This window comes from Pteronotus mesoamericanus, unplaced genomic scaffold (genome assembly GCF_021234165.1).
Source record: "Pteronotus mesoamericanus isolate MK-2021 breed Mesoamerican mustached bat unplaced genomic scaffold, CSHL_Meso_final contig_20, whole genome shotgun sequence".
Taxonomy (NCBI): domain Eukaryota; kingdom Metazoa; phylum Chordata; class Mammalia; order Chiroptera; family Mormoopidae; genus Pteronotus; species Pteronotus mesoamericanus.
Genome location: NW_026555085.1, coordinates 4618561 through 4633257, shown reverse-complemented (window position 1 = coordinate 4633257; position 14697 = coordinate 4618561). Strand labels below are relative to the sequence as shown.

The 14697-nt window shown below is 43.4% G+C and overlaps 1 protein-coding gene across 3 annotated transcripts; it reads left to right on the top strand.

The window, feature by feature from the left end:
- The first annotated feature begins 298 nt into the window (after positions 1–298).
- Positions 299–7134, top strand: LOC129067394 (40S ribosomal protein S10). 3 transcript variants are annotated; one of them, XM_054569236.1, is made up of 6 exons: positions 299–387; positions 1155–1304; positions 1532–1703; positions 3102–3179; positions 6169–6224; positions 7045–7134. In XM_054569236.1, exons 2-6 carry the CDS (start codon positions 1155–1157, stop codon positions 7084–7086), a joined length of 498 nt encoding a protein of 165 aa, XP_054425211.1. In that variant the 5' UTR covers positions 299–387; the 3' UTR covers positions 7087–7134. The 3 variants fall into 3 exon arrangements, with proteins under 3 accessions (XP_054425211.1, XP_054425212.1, XP_054425213.1); XM_054569237.1 differs by having other exon boundaries at positions 367–465; XM_054569238.1 differs by having other exon boundaries at positions 375–512.
- Positions 7135–14697: the final 7563 nt, after the last annotated feature.

The following is a 14697-nucleotide window of genomic DNA, read 5'->3' as shown; positions in this document are numbered from 1 at the left end:
TTTTGTTGTTATTGTTATTACTTTGTATGTTCTTTTTCCCGCTCAAATCGCATGTATTACTTGCAAAATATTAAGTTAAATTATCGATGGGAATAAAGAAATAGCCTGTTTCCAAACGGCCTGCCCAAGCATAAAAGTGACCATTTATTGACAAAGGAAGTAAGCGCAGAAGCTCCCGGTAGCAGTTTCCACGGACCAGTGTCCATCACACTGGTCAGGGTTTGCAGCTGTCCCCAACAGCGAGTCTCTCAGGCACCTCCCAGGCCACCCCAGGCAGCGCGCGGGTCCTGACGGGGGGCGGGGCACGCCAGCCCGGAAGAGACGTCGCGCCACGCCGCGCATGCCTTTTTCTTTTTAGCTTCGGGCCCGTACAGAGCAGTTGTTGCGGTGAGTTCTTCTGGAGTATGGATTGTATCGACTTCCATCCTGGCTCTCTCACCGCCGTAGTCGCTGCGATTCCCCAGGGTCAGGGCGAAGTCCCTCTCCTGCTGGCGCACGCCCATTTCTGAACAGTGAGAGGGGCCAGAGGCGCAGTTCGTGGGGGTAGTGGGGCGCTGTGGGCGAAGATTGGCGTCCCGATGGCGAAGGGCGCGATAAGGAAGGATGAAGCTCTTGCTTGGCGGGGTCTGTGGGCGAGGCTAGGGGGGCTACACCCCGCTTGCGCGCCTTTGCCTAGGGAAAGAAACCCCCCCTCGTCCCGGTTGCCTCCTCGCTTGGCCCTGGGACTCTAGAAAATGAAGTTGTGAAGACCTTAGTACTTTGGTTTGGGGTCAGCGGCCTGTATATGAATAAGACTTCTCTGTCCCTTTTCGTAGCTGAAAGTACAGCCGCGCCGTCCCGCATATACAGAGTCTGCGCTCCCCACTATACCTGTATGGTTTTAACGGTGAAAGTTTGGAGCGGATAGGTACCGCGTTTTAATGCCCTGGCAACTTTTCTCACTTGAAGTGTTTTTAGGGTTGGAGGTGGGAGCTGATAAAGGATGAGTTTCAGTCTAAGGAGTTTGAATTCTGCATGTTTTCTGTGTGTTTTTGTGTTTGAAATTTTAACCCATTAGACTGATTCTGTGTGGTCATTTTGGGGTCATGAACTCGGTTTCTGAACCCTGGCCAAATTGCTCAGAAGTGCTCTTGGGGGTCATTTTCTTCCTACAGATGTTGATGCCCAAGAAGAACCGTATTGCTATTTATGAACTCCTTTTTAAGGAGGGAGTGATGGTGGCCAAGAAGGATGTGCACATGCCTAAACACCCTGAGCTGGCAGACAAGAACGTGCCTAATCTTCATGTCATGAAGGCCATGCAGGTAGCTGGGGGACTGCTGGAGGGGGTGCAGGTGGAGGGGTTTTTGACTGCCGTTCAAGGCAAACTCCAAGGGGAGGTGAGGACAACCGGAGCTTCTTGCTGCCTTGAAGGACTGAGAGGTAGACACAGAGTGAAGACGTGTATTCCATGCAGTTTAGCTTTCCTTTGGACTGCGTTTCTAGCTCCAAGCCTCTAGTTGCGTCTCAACAGTAGTTTTCTGTCTTACAGTCTCTCAAATCACGAGGCTACGTGAAGGAACAGTTTGCCTGGAGACATTTCTACTGGTACCTTACCAACGAGGGCATCCAGTATCTCCGTGATTACCTCCACCTGCCCCCTGAGATTGTGCCTGCCACTTTGCGCCGCAGCCGGCCTGAGACTGGCAGGCCAAGGCCCAAAGGTATGGTCCCAAATAAACGCCTCTAACAATCTGCTTTGTAGTGGCTCTTTCTGGGAGCCAGGTCATGTGTGAAATGGTGGGGGTTTTGATGGTGGGACAGTAGTAGTCTCTTAATGCACCATTGGTGTTGGCTGTAGAGGGACTCTGGCATACAGGACCTTGGGTCAAGTCCTGGAATCTTTGTCCCCTAGTACAGGACTTGTAATGGAATTGGAATGAGGCCCTCGGGTTATCTGGGGAGATGACATTAAACACATACTATTAGTCTGTGGCCAGACACATGTGGTACAACATGGAGTAACTTTTTCAGGGGAATCACAATGTGGAGGGATATGCTTAGGTGGGTGTTGGGGGAGGTTATCTGCTTGTTCACAGTTGCATTGTTGTCCAGGTTGTGATTTCCTTAGGTTCTGAAAAACCTTGTCACAAGAACCTTTGTAGGAAGAGCAGTTTGTGGGCTTGGGTGATGAAGGGAGATGCAGAGATTCCTATACACAGCTCATCATCAGACTGTCCAGGTTCCCCTGGAGATTTCATGGAGCTCAGGAATCTATTTTTTTATGAATGCTCCCAAGGGGGTTCTGATGGTTAAAGAGTTATGTATCTGTGGAGCAAAAGTTCACTGCATTTTGGAATCGCTTGTGGAGGGGGCTGCCATTGTCTCTCTGTGTCCCACAGACTTTTGACTTAGTCGGCCTGTGTGAGACTTGGCGATTTGTTTATTTTAGCCACTCCAAGTTCAGTTTTATCTCTTCCACATTAAAAAAGAGTGGTGTATATTTTAACAGTATGGACTTTAGATAAAGTCCAAGGTAACTGGGTAGAGAGAGTACTAGATTAAACTTACAGTGTTTTTGAGAATGTTTTTAAGGTACCTCTTCAAATCTGTCTTAATGTATCCCCAGCCTGAAGGAGGTATGTGGAGAAGCCCAGGAAGGGACATACGGACTCTGGCAGCCTCTGTATTTATATACTTATTACCGGAGGTGGGGCTTTCATCTGTGATTCCTCCTTTGCCCAAGAACTGTTCCACTACAGAGATGGATCAAGTTCAAAATTCTGGCTGTTGAAATGTTTGTAGAAATAGCTGAATATCTGAATTTGCCAAGTGTTTGGAAAATATGTATTTATATTGAGAATTATAGTAGGAGAAAGCAGTCCTTTTGCAGATATGTGGCATTTTAATTAAGAATGAGTTTTCCTGGGCCTTTGAGGAGCCAAGATGTCAATGATGACAAGTTTCTGGCTCGCAGTTCTGGGTGTAGGAGTTCCTGTTCCCGTTAACTTATAATAACTAAGTTGTCCAATGAGACTAGGAGAGCAATTCCAGTTTTCTTGGCCAGAAGGGAACAGAGTTCCCATATTGCCCAATGTTCACTGCATGTTTACTTTGTGTAGGTCTGGAGGGCGAGCGACCTGCGAGACTGACACGAGGGGAAGCTGACAGAGACACTTACAGACGGAGTGCTGTGCCCCGTGAGTAACACATTGTCTGTATGCGGCTGTTGGGGTAGAACCTCTGGATTTTCAGTCAGCCCTGGCTGGGGCTCAGCCCTCAAAGATGCCAGAGTGACTGGAAAGATCCTTGGTTTCGTTCTCCCGTCTCCAGTTGGAGTCCTTTGTGCTTTCATGCCTTATGCAGGGTTTAATGAATAAGAATTGGGAAGAACACCCTCTGAGCTGTGGACAGACTTTAGTTGAAGACCTTTAACCTAGAGCAAAATTGAAACCTTTCAGGAAAGCAACATGGTTTTATTTTGTGGTTCTGTTCAGGTGTTGTAAGCTCCTTGAGGGTAGGGTCCACTCAAATTACCTTTATTGTTTCCTTATTGTAAAAATAGTGTAGAATCTTGTTGTTAAATAGCAAATACTCGCATTGATGCAGGACAACAGGTGTTTTTTCACTGAGCAAATAATATATTGAGTGCCTGTGGTGTGCTAGGCCCTGTCCCAGGAGCTGGGGAGACAGTAGTGTACATACCAGACAAAAGGCCTTCCTCATTGAACCTGCATTTTAGTGATAGGAGATGGATAAGCAAAAATAAGTATGTATTGGGTTGGCCAAAAAATCCATTTAGTTTTTTCCATAAAATAAAAGGCATATTCTTCATTTTAACTAATAACTTCATTGACTTGGATATTTGAGTATGTCAGCTATCTCCCACTATTGGCTTCTAAGGGGTAGAGGCCAGGGGTGCTGCTAAACATCTTCTAATGCATATGACAGTCCCACAGCAAAGAATTATTTGGTCAGAATGTCAATAATACCAAGAAACTTCACAGACCACTTTTGACACATTCGATCAGTCATAGCACCTTCTTCCTACACTGCACAGAATTTCTTTTGCATTTCAGTTGTTTTTCCCTTCTTTTAAATAATGGAATATAATATGCCCAAAAATGTTGCATATTTTCTTCCATTTTCAATCTTAAATGGCTACACAAAAATTCATCAGTTTTGATTTTTTTTTAAATGCATACTGATAACTACCGCTGTCACAATAAAATCTAACAAAATTATTTGAACAAAATTAAAAGACAACTAGGCACTACTAAAGCTATCACAGGTAAAAAACTAAATGAAATTTTTGGCCAACCCAAAATATGTCCAATGGTGAGTGTGCTACGGGGAAAAATTAAAGTGGGGGGGGTGTGGTTTTCAATAGGGATTTCAGGAGAATCTTGAGAAAGTGAGACTTAACGCAAACACCTGAAGGAGGTAAAGGGGAGCCAGCCAATGGCTATCTGGGAAAGCATTTCAGGTGAAGGTCCTCTGGGGAAGGCACTGGGCTTATCTAAGCAACAGAAGACAGTCGGAGAATCAGGTAAGGATGTAGGTGCGGCCCATGGGAGGACTTGGGGTTTTACTCTTGGGTAGGATGGGGAGCCAGCTACTGGTGTTTGCAGAGGAATGATAGGATTCCGTTGGTTTTAAAGAGTCACTCTTTGTTGCAGAAGCAGAAAACTGATATAAAAGCAAGGTATAAAAAGGAATTTTTACTGACTTATCACTCTTGCCTCCCTCTTGTCATGGTTCCTGATTCTTTGTATGTAAAATAGAAATGAGCACTTGACCTGAATACTTACATGGTAGTAGAAACAAATTCTTCCAGCAAACATGCTCTCCACTTAGAGAAAGTTAGTGGTTGCTCTTATTAAAAGGCACAACACATGGGGTCTACAGGGATTGTGACAGTTGGGACGAAGCCTCAGGGGTACTCAAGTGTAGGGGAAGTGAGCCTTTCAGGCAAGATATCAGCATGAACAAAGGTACAGAAATGAGGAAGACACTGGCTTACTGGTGAAAGGGGTGGGGGAGTGAACAGTCTGTGGTGAATGTGGTCTGAAATGAGCCAAAGAGAGATCCCTATTTAAATTAAAGTTTACTGAAATCGTATTCATCTACCTCCCCACTGCTGCAGTACTAACCATAAAATTTCCTAGGGACCACACTTATATGCAGATAGTTTACATAAATGTTAATTTGTTGTATGCTTCTATTTTTGTGAAATGTTTAGACTAAGCAAATTTATAGTCAGAAGGGTAGATTGGTGTGCCTGCCAAGGGCTAAGGGGGAGAGAGATGTATGACAGGATTTCTTTTGGGGGTAATGAACGTTATTTTTTTTAACCCATGTAAACATTAGTGAGATGTTTTGCATCCTCTCTCCTCCCCCACTCCTCTAGTTTTGCGTTCTTTTAAGTCTTGCCCTGACTGGTGTGGCTTAGTGGGTTGAGCACCGCCTGCAAATCGAAAGTCACCAGTTTGATTCCTGGTTAGGGCACATGCCTGACTTGCGGGCCAGCTCCCCAGTTGGGGGCGTGTGTGCACGAGGCAGCCAATCCATGTTTCTCTGACACATATAATGTCTCTCCCTCTCTTTCTCCCTCTTTTCCTCCCCCTACTTCTGAAAATAAAATCTTTTTAAAAATAAATAAATTTTGCATTCTCTTAAGTGTTGAAATCTGGTATGTCATTGTACACACACATCTTTGGACTGGTGGCTGCTGGGCAGGACAGGGCAGCACAAGGTCTTTCATCTTGCTTTTTTTCCCATGGTCATGATAAAGTTGCTTTTTGCCTCTGGGCCATTTTGTCCTTTACTTTTTAGCTCTTCATTGTGTTCCCTTTGTGAGTTAGGTGCTGATCTGAAGCATGTAGGGGATTCAGTAATAGGAAATAGGGATCCTCTGGGGCCATACAAGAAGGGTACATGATCCAGACTTTGTAGTCATGGCAGCTTTCCTAGAGGAGGCAATAGTTTGAGCTGTGAGTTTTGAAGGATGACTTAACAGAGGCTGCCCTAGGTGAGGGAGAGGGCAAAGGTGGCTCAGAAGGTATGACTTAACTTGTATTTCATAGGGTCTGTTTGTTGACATGGCTTTCTCCACAAGATTAGGTTGGGTTACTTATCTGCAGTAGATGAGACTTTGTGATGAATCTAAATTGGTGTTTCTCTTTCTAGCTGGTGCCGACAAGAAAGCTGAGGCCGGGGCTGGGTCAGCAACTGAATTCCAGTTTGTGAGTATTCATTCCCCTGTTGGTTTTCCATGAGTGGTCACTGTTCTGGCCTCAGCCCTAGGGGGGTCTGCAAGTTGTAGGGATGTAGTATAGTGTGGTGCATCTCATCCTTTATTCTCTCTGTCCCCCAAAACCACAAACTCCAAATAAATTTTTTACATTAAGACAGCATGGAAACTTTTTTCAGTATATAAATTATTGAAACGAGTCTCACAAATCAATATTTATTATACACGTAGCATAATAGTCTTCTGTTTCTTTAACGATAATCATAACCCCTTTAATTAGTTTCATGAACCAAAACTTAAGGTTGAGAATGACTGGAGATTGAATGTGCTCTAGAACCAGGATGGACTGGAATCAAATCCTCTTATCTTCAGGTGAAATGATCTGTGCCCCAGTTTCTTCCGCTATAAAATAGAGGTGATGATTGCAGCCATCTCAAAAAAATTGTGAGATTAGTTAATCCACGTCAAGATCTTTTGTGGGAGCTGGGCTCTCACTGCTGGGATCGCAGCTGTCCTGTGGCAGCTCTAAACAGCACAGTGAAAAGGAGGTGTGTGTGTACGGCATACACAAGATCTTTATCCTGTGCTGGTGCTTACATGTGTGTATATGTGAGCACACCTTTGAGTGGGTATTCGTAGCCCCATTTTACAAATGAGCAAACAGCCCGGAAAGGTGAATGTGGCCCTATAGCTAGTAAGGTGAGGCTAGGATTTACGACCTGCACTCTCTCAGGGATGCCTCACCAGCGATAAGAAAGCCTGCTGTCCCTCAGCTTACTGCTAATGCTTATGTCATGTGCTTTCTCTTGCAGAGAGGCGGATTTGGTCGTGGACGTGGTCAACCACCTCAGTAAAGTTGGAGGGATTATTTTGTGTTGAATAAACTTGTGGTCAGAAAATAATGTTGTGTGCCCCTATTTTGTTTGCAGTATGGAGCTTGAACGGCAATGATCTAAGGGTCAGAATGTAAATGAGGCAAGACTGGGTTGGTTTTGGGAGTTGTCTAATCCAGAGCGACATCACTTGTTTCTGTAGAGCTGTGGTATTTGGCTTTGCCTTGGGCTCTCTTTGTTCCAGCAGACGCCTCCCTACAGGGTCCTGTCCAGTGTGGTACCATTTCTGGGAAGTGGTTGGAAAGCCGAACACCTTACCAGGCAACCATGCCAGCTCAGCTCTGTGTGGTGAGAATTTGTTATTTTTTTGGTCTTGGAACAAAAATTGCCTATGTGGGAATATTGAAGTATGAGTTAATGGATAAGAAAAGAGCAGGGTGTTGAAAGATCCCTTGGGGCGAAGTCCAGTTTTGGTTCAGGTACCAGAGGAAGATTTGATGGGATCCTCTCCATGATCCTGCATTACAAGCACCGTATACCTGGCAGTGTCAGGAAAGGCAGATATAAGCCGCAGGCAGGTTTGCTGGATAAGTTTTTGGCTTGGCTTGCAGATCACACTGTGACTGGATGGTTGCAGTATTATGTGCTTTCTAAGTAGGGGTCAAAGCTTTTGAGGCAGCAGCTCTGGGCCAGCCAGCAAAACTGGTAGCTGATAGAAGTGGATCTTAAGGGGTACTGGAGATTGGGGATATATTTGTGGGGTACTGTGAGCCAAGAATTATATGGAGCTGGAAAATATTAGACAAGTGAGATATTAAGTATCGTACCACACAGGTGGTTTTGTCTTGGTAGCCACTTAAGACTTGATAGGCAGTTTTAATTTAGACCACGAGGTGGCAGCCAGTGGCAACTCCAACTGTGCACTTAAAACAGTCCTGGGAGGTGTGCTTTGGAATCTGAACCACCAGTAAGTGGTAGCTTGCTTTGGCAGAAAGAGGTTATGTTTGGGGAAGCTGTTTCAGTGCGTCCTTGCCAAAGATTGCTTTTTATCCAATTTTACTGCTGGCTCAAGTGATGTCAAGTGGTTTCCCTGTGTTCACACGCCTTGTAATTGTTTAACCTGGATTCCACTGTGAAATGTTAGTAGCTCCTGGCCTTTCTGTTTCACATCAAGGCCAGAGAGCAAGTGGATGGGTTTTTTTCTATAGCCTTTGTGATTTTCTGGCACTGAAACATCCCCTTTTCAACTAGGGCTTTTTGCCAACCCCTTTTCTTGTGATTTCAGTTAGTTCCAGAGTGTGTTCTTAAAAATCACCCATGGATGCTGGGAACACCTGAAGAATATAATACAAGATAGAGGTAGAGCCTGTAGATAAAAACTTGCAGGTGGTGGTGGCTCTTGCTGCCTGCCAGCCTCTGCTTGCACCTTGGTATATTGAGTGACCCCTACCAGTCAATAATTAATTAGCTGTTCGGAGATGAGTTTCAGTAAGTGCCCTGGGAAATAAGCTTTGAAATTGGCCTTAAAGAACCTCACAGTCTAGGAAAACAAAAGCAAAACTATACCGTGAGTCCGTGCCAAGTACTATGTAAGTATTGTAGTGTCCAGGCTGAATTCTAAGGAAGGTAGGGCAGGGCGATGAGTAAAGGCTGAAGTGATGGGGTGGAGGGTGTTGGGGAGAAGTGAGACCTCTCAGGGCATCTTAAAAAGGTTTTATTGGAAAATAAAAATGTCGGATGGTGTCTGGTTGTGAAACTGATGCTAGAAATGAAGAGTGGTTTGTGTTTTTTTTTTTAAGTAAAGCTAGGGAAAACAAAAGTGCTATTAGAAGTGCCTGAGAAAATCATCTGGGGTGGGTGGGTTATGAGTGGCACAGATAGGCCCACATGGGCATCTGCATGAGCACCTGATTGAACAAAAGCGTGGGGGAAGTTGGCCCATCTCCCAGTGTTAGTCTCCAGGCCCATAGCTTACCAGTTAATCCCCATCCCCAGTACTACCAACAAAAAAGGCATCAAAGAATTTTTAAAGGAATTTTGGAAACTGACAGCTGAAGATACATTTTTCTAATTTAACAAACTTTCCAATATGGACACAAATCCCCTTTCCCTGAAAAATACAGTCCCCTTATAGGCAGTGCCAAAAGCAGCTCTAAGTCTGACCCTTTAAGCCCTACTTCTATTCCTTTTGTTTGTTTTTATTGATTTTAGAGCGGGAAAGAAATATCGATTTGTTGTTCCACTTATTTAGGCATTCATTGGATTATTCTTGTATGTTCCCTGACTGGGGTAGAATGTCAGGATGACATTCTAAGAGCCACTCAGCCAGGGCAGCCCTTCGGTTTTGATTAATTTAGTAGACCTTTAAAAAACAGCTACCAACCCTAGCTGGTGTGGCTCAGTTGGAGTGTAGTCTTGTAAACCAAAAGGTCGTGGGTTTGATTTCTGGTCAGGGCACATGTCTGGGTTGTGGATTTGGTCCTCAGTCAGGGAGTGTAAGAGAGGCAACTAATTGACACTTGTCTTTTGCTTGGATGATTCTTTTCCCCCGCTTCTGCTCTTCCTAGTGTCAATAAGCATGTCCTTGGGTGAGGGTTTAAATAAAGAACAGCTACATATATGCCTATGTTAGATGCTGGGAGACATGTTTTTGAGAAGGATACAGCTAGCCCTGAAGACATGAGGACCCACTAGCACACTCCCTATACGGATGCCTGGCATGGGCCTTCAGCAGGGCAGTGTGGGCCCACTGGGCTAAGAATTCCCCATTCTGACCCTTGGCTCCAACAACCAGGCCTGTTAACCAGAGCCCACATTGTTACCCAAAGGTTTGGGAATGCAGCCAGTTAGTGGCTCCACAGCGATGTGGGGGCTTGGGCTACTATACCACTTCTGCTTTAAAGCTGAACCCTTAGAGTGGGTTTATCAGTTCTTTCACTTAGACCTGGGAGAATGAGATGGGAAAAAGGAACCTTGTTGATTGCACTAATTAGGACAATTGTTTCAAAGCCCACAGATGAGGGACACGCTGGTTTAATTACTTCGTCCTGGGACAAGGTTTGACTAAGTTTCCAGTGGGTGTAAAGCACTCTTGGCTCTCAGAGGCAGGATCAGTGATGTAGGTGAGAGATGGCCTTTTCAGTTAGGCTTTCAGAAGAAAGACTTGATCTTGGGATGCTGTGAAGGGAAGCTGGTGGTCAGTAGGCAAGAAGGTAAGAGCTGGGGTGGGGGAAGAAGTCTTAACATCCCCTCGCTCAATCCTCCCTCCTTGACTTTGCCTCAGACTGCCATTAAATTCCCCAGAACCATTGTAGTACCTAAGAGGTAGCTTAGCCTCGCTTTTAACCACCCTCCATGATGCAGCCAAGGTTATTGGAAAGACAGACATGAACAAGGTATTCCCCAGTTTAAAGTCCTTCAGGAGCTCTGTATTCCTTCTGAAGTCTTCCAGAATCTAGACAAATGCAAAACTCTTCATGGCCTAACAGGTTCATGACAACTTTTCATCTGCCTATCCAAACAAGGCTCCAAATCCAGAATCCAGCTAACCTGGCTCGTGCTCTTTCTCAGCTTCCGATTTTCATACATACAGCATTCCTTTTACAGGGAAACTCTCCCACCTCCTACCCACATGAGGGCTCTTACTCATTCTGTATTATTCAAATACAGTTTTATCAATTAATTATAAATTAATGTCAGTAAGAAACCTTTGCTGACAGAACCACTCTACTTCAAAGTCAGGTTAGATGCCCCCCTGTTAAGTGCCTTCAATGACTGAGCTTTATCAAGCTATATTGGAACTAATGGACACCTGACCATTTCCTCTCTGATAGCCTCCCTCTGGGGGCCTACTCAGTGCCTCCTGCGCAGTAGCTCCTTTGTAATTGTTAGCTGTATGAATAATGTTCTGTAAGGAGTTGTCTCAGATGCTGTCTCCTGTGGAAAGAACACTTGTGCCAAAAAAATCTGCATGCCTAAATTGGGAATGCAAAATTGACTGAGATGCATACTTGCTGTGGAGGTTCTGCTGGAATTACAGAAGGCAGACCTAGAAACATACACTAAGTGGTTGGTAGCCTAGTGGCTATAGCCAAAGTTTTTTTGATAACTTGTGGAAGAGGCCAGCAAATATCCAGGAGAGGCCTCCTATATTGGGTCACTGTGACCATCCGAGCTTAATCTTAACAGTTTGGACTAAAAATACAAAGCAATATCGGTGGCTGGCCCAAGAGTTTGTATTATTTTTATTTTTTCAGTTTTATGGAAGTATAATTGACATAAAATGCATGTATTTATAGAGTGTACAGTCTGATAAATTTTGACATTGTATACATCCATGAAATCAAGATAATGAACATACCCATCACTCTGAAAGTTTCCTTCTTAATTTGTAATCCCTCACCCACCCCCACCCCCATTTAACAGGCCAAAACTGGTGATCCACTTTCTGTCAGTGTAGATTAGTTTGCATTTTCTATGGTTTTATAAAAATTAATATATACAGTATGTACTCTTTATAGTCTGGCTTCTTTCACTTGTATCATTGTTGCATGTATCAATAGTTCTTTTTTTATTTCTGAGTAGTAGTCTATTGTTGCTATATACCACAGTTTTTTATCCATTCATGTGTCGGGCATTTGGGTTGTTTCCAGTTTTGGGCTGTTGTGACTAATGGTGCTATAAACATTCCTGGACAAGTTTTAGCGTGGGCATGTATTTTCATTTCTCTTCTTTATATACTTAAGAATGGAGTTGTTGGGTTATGGGTAACTCTGTGGTTAATAATTTGAGGAACTGCCAAACTTTTCTAAAGTGGCTGCACCATTTTGCATTCCCACCAGCAGTGTATAAGTCTCATTTTCTTATTTTCACCAATGGTCTCGTTAGTCTCTCTCTGTTAGCCATTCTAACAGGTGTGAAGAGTTTGGATTTAACAAAATAAAGGTGAGGACTGGCATGACCAAGGGTGCTGGCTGCTGGGCAAATGCTTGAACCCCCACTGCAGGAAATAGTAACCTGAATTTGAGTCTGCACAGTGACCACACTGGGCACTGAGTGGTCATGGGTACACCACTCAGTCAATAGTGACCACAATACACATTCAGCCTGCTAACGGGAAAAGGAGGGGGGAAATCCATCACTTGAATTGCTCAGTTTTATAAGGGAAATGAGGACAGAATGAGGGCATAAGGGGAAGAAATGAAAGGAATTGTTTAAAAAGGTTACAGCCCATAGAAAGTGTGGAGCCCATTTCTTTTAAAGTGCTTTATTGGAAGCCCCTGATAAATGCATGGCACACATCCAAAAGAACAGCCACTTGAAAAATAAGCCCTGCATGTTTTACTGACATATCAAAGAGGCCATTGTGAGGAAAAGGACATCCTTAAAAATAAGTAAATATTAAATAGAGGTTACCCAAGCTGAAGGAGTAAGAAGACTTCAAAACAGCAAAATTTATAAAAGCTACAAATCAAATGACATTAAAAAATTATTAAAAGTACCAGCAAGAAATGTCAAGTAAGTAGTCTATTTAAGTGCATGAAGAGCAGGAGGTCAGTGTGAGACTTGAGGAACATCAGTTCATTGATGTGCAAAAAGAGTATCTAGGAGATAAACAGTCAACTGACATCTTTGCCTCCATCACTCAGGGATTTTCCTTTCTATTAAAATTAAAATTATTTTTATTATGGAAAATTTCAAACAAATGTAAAATAAATGCGAAAGTATAATAAATCACCATATATCCACCACCAAGCTTTTAGGGCCATCCACATTCTCCTACTCTTGTATTGGCACCTACACCCACTCCCCTCTTGCTCCTAACTCAGTTATTTTTTTAAAGTTGGGTTTACTGCCCTGGCTGGTGTGGCTCGATTGGAGTGTCATGCTGGAAACTGAAAAGTGGGAGGTTCGATTCCTAGTCGGAGCACATGCCTAGGCTGAGGGTTCAGTCCCAGGGGGCAGGTATGAGAGGCAATTAATTGATGTTTCTCACATGGATGTTTCTCCCCTTTTGCCTCCCTCCCTTTCTTTCTAAAATCAATAAGCATGTCCTCGGGTGAGGATACAAAAATTAGGTATATTAGGTAGGTTTATTGAGGTATAATTTACATGCAGTAGAATTCATCCTTTTTAGGAATACAGTTCTGAGTTTTTGATACAGTTTTGTAACCTTGATCATTACGAAGCTATGGAACCTTTTCATCACCCTAAAAAGTTCCCGTGCTGCCTTTTGTGGACAATAATACCATGGTAACCACTGTTCTTGGTATCTATAATTTCACCTTTTCCAGAATACCAGTTAAACAGAACCATATAGTATGTTCTCTTTTGTGTCTGGTTTCTTTTGTTCAGCATAATATTTTGAGATTCTACAATGTTGCAGGTATCAGTAGTGCCCCCCCTTTTTTTTGCTGCATAGTAGTCCATTGTGTAGCTGTACTACAGTTTATCCATTTTGATTTTTTTTATACAGGCACTTTGGGAAAAATTGACATTGAAATATACAAATCTTAACTCCACTTGTTTTTTCCAAAAAAGAAAAAATTTAAAAAGCTTTTATTTATTTTTAGAGAGGGGAAGGGAGGGGAAAAGAGGGAGAGAAACATCAATGTGTTGATCAGCTGCCTCTTCCAGGCCTTCAGCTGGGAATTGAACTGGTGACCTTTTAATTTTGTAGGACGACTCCCAATCCACTGAGTCTCACTGGTCAGGTCCCAACTCTACCTTTTTGAGGAATGAATGTAACTCACAACCCTGAGAAAGAGAAAAGCGGCCCCTAGTATCCAGCAACTGGCCAGACCCCTACAGCTAGACCTTGGCATGCTTGAAGTTGGCCTGATGCTCAAGTGAGGCCTGTCACTCACAGTGAGGCCCATCGTTCTCTTGTTAGACATAAACAATGTCATCAAACATCAACATCAGAACAAATTCATTTTACTGATAAAGTAGGCAAAAATCAGGACTACTTTATAATATCTAAGTATAGACAAAACAAGGTCACTGTGTAAACCACTAAAATATAAAACATCCCCTTCTCCCGGCTAATGAGTGACTGCTGCTTCTCTACCAGTTAAAGCTTCAGCCATGTCCATTCCTCCTCCTAAGGAAGACTTTAAGACACTCAATCACCTGCTTCCTGATAGCATCCAATCCAGAGCAAAGCCCTGCTTTGTGAACACCTCCCCAAAAATCACGTAACGCAAACCCCTATCCTAAAGTAGCTCATTCTTAACATCTTTTTACTGAGACTCTGCTTCTCCGTGATGTGTATTCTCCCTCATTGCAAGGAACAAAAAACTCAACCTCATTCGACTACAGTTGTGTTTTTGATTTTGGGCTGGAGGGCACTGACCACTGCCCAGTCCCCATCAGGATATAGCACATTTTACTTTCCCATAAAATTCTTTCATTCCCTTCCCAGTTAACCCACCCACTATCCCAGATGAACATCTGTGCGGTTTGCCTATTGTGAGTAAAGCTGTTGTGAATGTTTCTTATAAGTCTTTTGTGGCATGTTTTCATCTTTCCTAGCTATAGTAGTTTCCATATTTGCTGCTATAACAAATTATTACAGATTTAGTAGCATAAAGCAACACAAACTTACTATCTTAAGGTTCTAATGGTCAGAAG

Coding starts and splice junctions, on each gene's coding strand:
- LOC129067394 (XM_054569236.1), top strand. CDS start 1,155: ATGTTGATGCCCAAGAAGAACCGTATTGCTATTTATGAACTCCTTTTT. Junction 1,305..1,531: donor ATGTCATGAAGGCCATGCAG/GTAGCTGGGGGA, acceptor TCTGTCTTACAG/TCTCTCAAATCACGAGGCTA. Junction 6,225..7,044: donor CAGCAACTGAATTCCAGTTT/GTGAGTATTCAT, acceptor TTTCTCTTGCAG/AGAGGCGGATTTGGTCGTGG.